Here is a 10,622-nt window from a genome sequence, read left to right as displayed (position 1 = left end):
GAGCTTCGCATGACAAATCAGCTCAGTGTGCTCTGCAAAGTTGGCTACTAAGCTCATTGACTCAGCGACAGCGTGACTGCTTGACAGACTGAGTTGTTAACTGACTGGCTGAATGCCTTGGTGAGATATCACGCAGCGTTGTGTACATATGTATGTATGTAGTCACGCATTTCGCGGGCGTTGATGTTCGAACAAAGCTGCCTAAGAAATTGCAATGCTTTTTAAGTCAAACAAAAGTTTATGGCAATTTTTTTTTTCGAATTTTCAAGCTCAACTGCGGCGGCACATAATCACGCCAATTAGTTGAGCAACATTTGTGCGGTATTCTTGATTTAATATTTTTTGGCGCTTAATGACACTTTTATGATGACAAAATTTTGACAAAGCCATTTTGTCATGCGTAAAGCAGACAGACATTTTATAAATTGATATTTTCAATATTAATAAACAAGCGCAGGGTATAATCTTAAAGCAAATATGCAATATGTTTTAAAACTTTTTTTACTCAACCTATTGAAAAAAGAGAAAAAACTTTTTTCATATTTCTTACCATTTATTTGAGACATTTATTCGAACATAAAATATCATCAGAGAAAACATGAATCTAAATACATACATATTTATGTGTGTACTAATATGTTGAGTGCTATTAACATTTGATTTATTAGTTGCGAAAACAAAGCATACTTTTTAACGCAAATGCTGATAAGAGCTGTATATTAAGCTAATAAATATAAATTGCGCTGAGCTTTTAAAACTTTGCCAAGAGCGAACACGTACATTAGGGTGGCTAGAAGGTAAATGGTAATTTTGTTGGTGCTATCTTTCGGGGCACCACCATTAGGCTGGAATATAGGATGGACAAAGTTGCAATCCAAGTTTCTTGTCTATACCTGGCTCGAGTATTAGTTGATAGGAAATTTTATTCTATTTTGATCTTAATAATATTTTTGGTAAAACTTTACTTTTTAGTTTTGCGTTCTTCAGAGGCACAAAAGTTGTAAGGCAAAATCTAATTTTAGTTTCAACGCCAAGCTTAATTTTCCAACAAAGCTACACTACTTCCAATGGGAACATCTAGCCAACGATTTTAAGATTTTAATCTGTTCCATGGAATTTTGGTCATCGTACTCTACCGATTGACGTGGAACATCCTTATGTCAGCTTGTGGATAGCACTATACCCTTCACTTAAAAATAGTGCAACTAAGTGCAAGCAATCAAAACATACAATAACCCCGAAAAAGTCAATCTACGTGCAAACTACCAACTTTAGCATTATCCTTGAACTGGATTTTCTTGTTCAACTCAATTACAATGGCATGTCTATTTCAACTTCAATTTACATACATACATAACTAGTATACATACTATGTGAAAATGTGTAGGTATGTATGTTCACATATACAAGCATACACAAGAGCCAACTATTCCAATCAATTGAGCTAGAAATGCTCAAGCAAGTATAAAGCGTAGTGGGTAAATGCAAATGAGAATACTTGAAATTTCCATTCCTCAAATTGGGCCAACGCCATTTCGCAAAATTAATCGCTTTACGATGCACTTTAAGCCAAGGCCAAATGGACGAGTGCAAGCAAGCTGCACTGGAGTGTACGTGCTGATGAATATACATTTTTCTACATATACATATGTACACATATGTATAAACAAGCGGGCATACCTACTTGTAAATATCGCATAATAAAAAAAAAACAGTCAGCAGTTCAATAAACGAAGAGAGTGAACGATGTAGGTTGTTAAAATATGAACAAATGAGGTAGTGCCAAGTTTGAAAAAAAAAAATTTGAGAACAATTCTGTTCTCTATTGGAAAGGTTTGAATGTCGACATCAGAAGAAAAATTTAAATGAGGCTAAAATTAATCCAGAAAACACTATCGAAAGAGATTAAGGAAAATAACGAAAAAAGTGTTATATGAATTACTATTATGCTATATTAAGTTGGCATTACTCTCGAAAATACTGAGTTGGGAATACATGGTGATGGTGCGACCTAATATATAAAAGCCAGCATGCGTATAAATAACTGAAGCCTTAGAAGCTTGTCCAATGGCATCTGTGTATGGAGTTCTATAATTTACCCCTTTTCATATTCGGATCCAGTGGGGCTACTCTCTTTTTCGATTCGAAACTGAATGCAATTTGAAAAGAGACATGGTCTAATACAAATTCATAGCGCCAAACATTCGAGTCCGAATGATTTGCTTTTCGAACCGCAATACAGAATAGACCCGGACTTTAAAGTTTTTGAAAGATCGATATCCTAAAGAACCAGTATCTTGCAATTGGAATACAGAGGCATACAAAGGAACCAAAATATTCTGATATTGACGGACATACAAGCGGCTATCAAGGACCTTAGTATTTATGATAATGAAACTGGTATTTCAGTTCCTAAGAAGCTGAACACTTTTGTGCTTCCGAAACCAGTTAGGGTTTTCCGCGACATATTTATATTGAATTAATTGTTTGTATTAGTAGAAGCATATAAATATGTATATCGAATGGTAAAATAATATTTTAAACTCTCAACAATCAATTCAGATCATTTAAAGGCAAAAACTCCAGTTCATTCAACAAACATAGCATAGTGAAAATCATTGTTCAATGGGTACATAACTACATAAACCAATGAATGCAAATGAGGAGCAGTGGCCCGTCAACATGCACGCAATTGCCTGTTCGCCTGTAATTATGCAATCAACAACAACACGCCCCCACATATATGTAAATTGGAGAACTCACGCTGATGCATTATTACGCAGTAACATTCTCATTCTTTTCCTCATATACACATCGAATCACGCATTGCGCTGCGCAGCGCATATCTGTCACTGCCATTCAACGGGCCTGCCAAGACCACAAAATTTTTCCCCCACACCACTGCCATACAACACAGCCTCGCTATGTTCAATTATTTGCACTCGCTTGGCAGCTCTGATGGCCGTAATGTCGTCATCATCATCAACGGAAGTAGCAGCAGTGGCAGTAGTGCCAGCAGCAGTGGTAGCGGTGGCAACGAATCAACAACAACTACAATAACCATCAGCCGATTCATGTTGTACATGGTTAACCTTGCATACTTTTGTGCTGCAAAATAAATTGCAAAAAGTCAACGAATTGCATAGGACAGCAGTGAAAAAAGGTAAACAGGAAATGTGTGCGACTGTATGCGTTGCTGTGTGTTGGATGTGTGCAAGTGTGCGTGCTGCTGCTGACGTGCATTGTTGCATGGCAGGATATTGTTCGCCGATAGAAGTCACCGCAATAGCGGGTGGTAAGTTGAGGTTTTGTGCAGGCGTGCACAGAGTTAGAGTAAAAAATGGAGACAAAGGAGAGAAAGTGGCAGCAAAAATAAATATAAAAGCTGTTGAGTGTGCTTTAGCATGTGTTGGTAATCTTTGACAACTTCATGGCGCAAGGTTAGTCATGTAGATACAAGCATACATACATACAAGGCTTGTATGTATCTAAGTAGTGCCATGTGCTGGCTATCATCAGATTCTGCCGTGTTAGCATTTTTGAGAGAAAAATATGCATGTAAATAGGGGACAAGTGTACATACATAGGTGTGTGCGTGTGTCTTTATTGCGTTTGAAGTTGCGCCTTGACTACTCGTCCAAAGAAAAAGCGAACTGCTACCTAACACTTATTCAAAGTGCATATTTCCTTCAGTTTTGCATCAATAAGCGCGACCGCCTAAAAGTCTGTTTACATGTTTTATTTTTTCTCATTTAGTTGCTTCAAATAAGAATATAAAAATCGAAGCAACTAAAAAATGTGGAAAATTGCGTACAGAAAGGAACTACAATTCAAAAATGACACACTGCATGTCAAGAGTTCAGCGGATGCCCATAGAGAGCATATTGGACGCACTAGTAGATTTCTCCCTACCTTCAAACCTATCCCGTCATGTATTTAAATAACTCAGGCTACCTCCAATGCTGGGAATTTTCACAGAAATGCTCTATGGATTTTTCCTTACCTTTACCACTTCTACAGAAATAATTATACGTGGCTCTGGAGCTAGCGGACATATGGACTATAGTTTAGTTCCTCGTTAGAATTATTCTGAAAGGCGTATGTTCGGCTTGAGGAGCCTAAAAAAGTTCCTGGTTGTTGTTCATCAAATGATAGCCAGAGTGAGCGCAATATTCAACAAGTGTGCCGCTTTTTTCACCTGCTATTACTAGTTCTAGCACCTCGTGAAAGCAGGCTTAAGGGCTTAAATGCGTCTCAGTCACTAATGCCCGGTTTCACCAATCAATATTAAATTTATAAGACTGTTAAAATTTAGAATATCCCAATTTAGTTTGAAAATTTTGCCTTTTTAAACTTTAACAGTCTGATAAATTCTAAAAATGATTGTTAAAACCGGGCATCAGTCTGTAAGCTTCCTTAAATTAGAACGGCTATGAGAAGACGCTAGATCCCTTTCCGAACCATCTATAAAGATTGGAATATCATCATTAGATAGAAGTTGGTATTTGATGCGTAGACGCAAATTGAGTAAAGGTCTGATTATGCATACTTCGCATAACTTCGCAAAACCACTGGTACCACTGCATTTGGAATGTCACTTAAGAAATAGTAAGGCAAAATCTAAGCTTAACAGATCGTTAAGTTTTTACAAGTTCTGCTAATTTCTGGGTAATGGAGTAGTTAGTTAGTTGATGTTTCTTTATTCAATTGTATACTTTACAAAACCATTACATAAGTAAGTGTATCTTGTTAAATACATTATTCATATTAAAATTTTACAATGCACTTAAATAAGCAGCATACGACAATGACGATAAGTCGACAGTCGGAGAAACAAACATATAAACTGAGACACTTTGATAGATTTTTTACTTATTTTTTTTTAACCATTTTGCTCATAAGAACTCATTTAATATAAGCTCCATATACTTAAGACATCTGTCCACGTAATTATAAAACGCAGGATAGTCGCTACCATTTAATATGGGTAATGGAGTACATACAAAGTAAATAAAAAATGACAGTTGGAAACGTACGCGAAGTTATGCGAAGTATGCCTAATCAGACCATAAATCAATAAGACAAAATTTCGTTTCACTAAATTCATTGATTAAATTCGACGCTTAATATGAAGCTCACGTATTATTATTTGTACAGGTTATAGTGAATCATATTACCGAATGTGTTTATTATGCGAAAATTATCCACCACCGAATATGAGGAAGAATCAAAACTTTTGTTATAAATATCGCATTCTTTTAGAGTTAAGTATGTATTTCAATAACAAATTAAATCCACAAAGGCATTGGGCGGATAAAAACAACAAAATTGCCAAGAAAGTACATATACATAATGAAAATGCAATAATTATTAAAATGAAGCTGATTTTAAGATACATATGTAAGCAAATATGGCACGCGCAGCACAAAGGATTAATTAATTAGTCGGCTATGAGGGAGCTCAACTGGGTTGTCACTTCTACCTTGTTGAATATGCCTTGCTTTTAGGCACACTCGATAGCATATACGTATCTATAGGTTGAGAAGTTAAATTCGTAACAGTATGCAGAGTTATTGGTTAAAAACGCTTAATTTTGGAAATCATTAAAAAAACTCTCAAATTAAATGCATTAAGTTAATATATACATACAAATAACAACCTGATATGCAGTTTTCATCAAAACCTCAGCAGTAAACAATTATGAAGGTCCATAGCGAGTTTCTGAACCCAACAATGCATGCAAACACCTTTTGTGCGGCTTCCTCGTTATGCACAGCGAATGAACAACACTCAATCACGTAAATGCAATTACCCAAGCAACAATAAATTTTTAAATTTTTTCCACTCTCAGCACTTTAGCAGCCATCACTCGGTGCTGCAAATGCATTCATCACTCCTCACTCCTCACTCCCTTTCTTTAGGAGGTGCACTCGATTTTCTGCACTTCATTCGTATACTCCTCCTCAGTTTTTTTGCAGATAAGGCAGGTATTATTTCAATATTTCGCCTGCACCCCATCTCCAAATAAAAACAACATAGCCACCGGCATTTTCTATTTAATAATATTTCTCCCCTTTGGCGTTTGCTTTATTCTCGCTTTACCCCTTTTCACTAGTACTTCTTCGCTTTGTTCCTAAATTCTATGCCTTGCGTGTTCACACTTTGCTGGCTAGAGCTTCTACTACGATTCGTTTATGCTCGTGACTTTTGTAGCAACTCAAAAGGCTGACTAATTAAATTGATTACGCCTCTTTGAGTGCAAGTTTAATGCACTTTGCATCTGCGTTTGACGCTCATCAGACGCATTGTCGCTTCACGGCCAACGTTAGTCTGGGTTTTGTCGACCGTTGCATGGTCACATAGGCGGCTCTTACCGCCTGTGGTGTTAAGTGCAGGCTTTGTTCAACGTTAGTGCGTTTTATGTTAGTTTTTCATGCCATTCCATTGTTTTGGATTTTTTATTTCTTCTTTAAAGAATTGTAATTTTTTTGTTGCGTAATTCAAGTGGAAATTGAATACAATGCAACAAAAGGACGGCATCGCAGAAACTAATTTAATATTCAAGCCTACTTTTTATTTGTTCAGGAAAAAGGGTGTAGGACTTGAACTTAATGTTATAGAAGATTTAAGCTTCTTTAAAAGGAAGAAAACTTGATATTCAAAACTTTTACTGAATTAGTTTTTTAATAGTCCGGTCAATTTGGACATTCCAGAAAACAAAAATTCCCGCCCAGCTGAAAATTGGTAGGATTGTTCAAAACACCATCATAAATGAAATCTAAAAAGTCCTTATCGATCCGATACCTGGAAAAAAAGTTACTCGGGGTCAAAGGTCACAAAAACGAGTTTTTCGCGATTTTTAGCAAAACGGAAAGTTTGTCATAAAATTAGTTTAGACAAAAATTATATATCCGATAATTGTCTATAAAAAATATCTAAATACTTTTTGTCCTAAGAGCCATCGTTTCCGAGATATAAAGATTCAAAAAGTTGGAAGAAAAACGAATAATCGAAAACAGTTCACATGGTCCAAAGTTATTCGGTAACATACATACAAAAATATTTCTCTTTTTTTGAAGTCGGGTTTTCGTTTGTTTTAATATTTTCGGGCATCTTCGCTATTTATTGGGATTTTTGGAGATTTGAGATTTATCGCGACTTTTCAGATTTATTCGATATTTTTCATGACATTTTCGGATTTTTTTGGAGTTTCTCTGAATTTTTCGGAAGTCGTGAATACCTAAAAATAAAAGGCAAGGTATTCCGGGAAAATTTTGCTAATATATTTGCAAAATATCGTATGCATTTATTTTCTTGATCGAACAAATAAAAGTCAAAAATTTACTAGTTTTTTGTATCATTATTATAAACGGCTTTGTGCTGTACTCACACTCTGCACAGCTTTTCCTCTTCAATTAAATTTGCAAATTATCGAAAATGAGGAAACCATTTCAAGAGTCATCTCAGTTTATTGCGCAACTAGCACACTACTGGAAAATTGCAATAATTCCACTCAAATTATAAGTTGCAGTAAAAACAAGTAAGAAAGTCTAAGTTCGGGCGGAGCCGAACATTAAATACCCGGCGCAAGTATTAAATATATGTTTTTTCACCTTTCCGAAACCTTCCGCTAGATGGTAAGCCGGGGTGTATCAATTTTGAGTAAATTAGCGTCCTTCAATTTCGATATAGGAGTTTCAAGCATTTCTGAAATTTACCGTTATATGAGAAGCGGCCGTTATTTTAGTCCGATTTCAATATTTAATGATTTATCGAAGATTTTGTATTTCTCTAAATTACCGTTATATGGGATGTGGGCGTGGTTATTGGGCGATTTTAAAAAGTTTCGGCGATTTTTTATGCTGTACCAAGGCCAACAACTGTGCGAAGTTTGGAAGAAATTGGTGCAGCGGTTACCAAGATATACACATGTAACCATAAGTGGGCGTGGCTACGCCCATTTTCCAAAAATTTATAATATTCTTATTTTTCGTCTAAAACTTATTATAAATATCAATTTTGAGTGAATTATCTTCATTAGTTACTAAAATATCGCAGTTTTAGTATTTCTGGAAATTACCGTTATATGGTAAGTGGGCGTGGTTAAAGTCCGATTTCGCCCATTTTCAATACCAACCTACCTTGGATTAAGGGAAACCTACATACCGAATTTCGTTGAGATATCTCAATTTTTGCTCGAGTTATCGTGTACACGGACAGACGGACAGACGGACAGACGGACAGACGGACGGACAGACAGACATGGCTTAATCGATTTTTCATCCTGATCATTTATGTATACATTTGTCTATATCTATCTCGATTCGTTTTGGCTGTTACAAACAACCGTTATGTGAACAAAATTAATATACCCTTGTGCACAAGTGCGCTCGGGTATAACAAACATCGAAATAAATAATGAATGCATTCGTACAGGCATACATATATATTGACTTAAGTCAAGCAAACCAAAATGGAACGCTTCCAACCGTATACCTGACTTACTCACCAATTTCGTATACCACAACGACGAGTAATAGCGCCAAAACTCAAGTGTGGGCGTTTGTTTCGTTAAGCGTTCCCCAGTTACCATTTACTACTTACAATGTAGTTGGCCCCCTAAGCGTCTTTCATATCCATATTACCTATCTACGTTATCTGCGGAAAGCGAATTTCACCTACATATTTTGACTTATTATTTTCGTACAGCTTGAAAGTTGTAATTTTTGTAGAAAAAATAATTTACAAATAAAAATATTCACCAACGACGTTTGTGCCCGCTGAAGCATTACGCCCGGGAATGCAGTTGCAGTAACTTTTATACATTTATAATGCGAATAAAAAATATTCTCACTTCTCGATCTCGCACCCTCTCTGCCTCATCGACTGCGGCATCAAGTAACAGGCGAAATTATTTTGAATTGCCCCATTTCAATGCTGCGAATTTCATAGCGCCATGCAGTTTCTGCTCAATTCTCCTGCTGCTGCATGCACCACTGGCAAAACTTTTCCAACACTTGCTGTTGCGCTGTAAGCTTGTGTGGAGCTATATACATATATTTTTACTATCTGCGTATGTACATATGTTTGTAGGGCCATATTTTCGTTTCGCTACTTCAGGCATTGCAGTGCTTCATTTTTTCTAGCATAATTGCGCTTTTTTACTTATAAATATTTGCATGATATCGCCTACAGTAATTTATTTTCCCTTTTTGCACATTTTTTTTTGTGCAAAACTGGAAGTTATTCCTGCCGAATTATGTTGCTTACTTAACTTCTCTGAACTTACCAACAGGCACTTTTTTCTTCAACTTAAATTTTTATGGCTCTTTTGGTTTGCGCTCTGCTTATTGGTCGACCGTCATTTGATTTTAAAATTGAGTAGGAAAGTTTGTTGCAATGAATATTCACAAATTAACCCTAATTGCAATTGCATTTGCATTCAAAAATATTTCAGGCATGTTTTCACTTGTGCGAACTTTGATACAGCCATTTCTTTTTCTAGGAAGCTTTTCAGTTGACTGGAGCTCTTAAATTAGCAAATATATACATACATATGTATATGAATGCATTCACAACCACACACATGCTTATCGCTCATTTACTTCAATAGTGTCATAACTCAAAAAAACAAAACTCGAAATCGAGTTATCGAGATATTTATTGGGCCTAATGAATTAAAACTTAGCAATTGCTCTTTCTTAATATTTCAGACCTTCTACTCGATTTATTCAAATAAATTTAAGTAAAAGGTCTGAAATTTTAATAAAAAGTAAGAGCATAATTGTTATTCATAAGGCCCATTGACGCTATTAGCGACAATGTTTTCCATTACTAAAATAATCGATAAATTTATTGACATTTTTGTAGAAACATATATACATTATTGTGCGATATACATATACAATACATATACATATACAATATACGAATATATATATGTGGGGAATTAAAAAAAAAAAAAAAATATCGCGAACTACTCGATGATGGTGCATCATTTTGATATTAGAGTAACCAAGTTTTTTTTTTTATAAAATTCTATCAATATTTCACTTACCAATATTAACGATGCCATGATTGGTTAACTCCCAACACGACTGTAGACGCAGTATGCTCAGACTATGACTTTGCTTTGGCGAGAAATAACCCAAAGCAGCGTCGGTGACGTGGTAAGCCTGCGAAGGATAATGAATAAAGTAAACGAAGTTAATATATGTACATATGTATGTATGTTGCAAAAAATATCGACGATAAAAAATTGACAACTCATAACTATCCACTTTTCCGAAATTGAGTTTTATACATCAAAAGATTGTAAATTTTACTAGTAATTTTTGTTACTTTAGAAAAATTGTCAGTTATGATTTGTCAATGTTTGACCATCGATATGTACATACTATTTATGGTAATACTTTCAACTGATAAAATGTCCATATGACTCAAAAATTTTGCTTGAAACCTACCTGCAGTGAAAATTCATATAGCGATGGCAGCAATTGCGCCACAGCACCCACCGCCTCATCAGCGATATTAATGCAATCCGCTAGCGAGAGCGAGACAATACGCGGCGTTAGACAAGCCCATAGGCCAGCCTCGGTAACTTCATTACAGCCGGCTAGTTC

General features: G+C 35.7%; 1 protein-coding gene across 1 annotated transcript in view; it reads left to right on the top strand.

Moving 5' to 3' along the window:
* Window positions 1-3,119, top strand: part of LOC118740221 — a 125,549-nt gene extending 122,430 nt beyond the window's left edge. Inside the window, exon 5 of the mRNA XM_036471719.1 lies at window positions 2,954-3,119. Coding sequence (XP_036327612.1) covers window positions 2,954-3,119 — 166 coding nt within the window. The remainder of the gene's footprint in view (window positions 1-2,953) is intronic.
* Window positions 3,120-10,622: the final 7,503 nt, after the last annotated feature.

Source organism: Rhagoletis pomonella, unplaced genomic scaffold (genome assembly GCF_013731165.1).
Source record: "Rhagoletis pomonella isolate Grant_MI unplaced genomic scaffold, Rhpom_1.0 Rhpom_scaffold_00005, whole genome shotgun sequence".
NCBI lineage: Eukaryota > Metazoa > Arthropoda > Insecta > Diptera > Tephritidae > Rhagoletis > Rhagoletis pomonella.
Note: the sequence above shows the minus strand (reverse complement) of the source record. Positions and strands in the feature narration are given on the sequence as shown.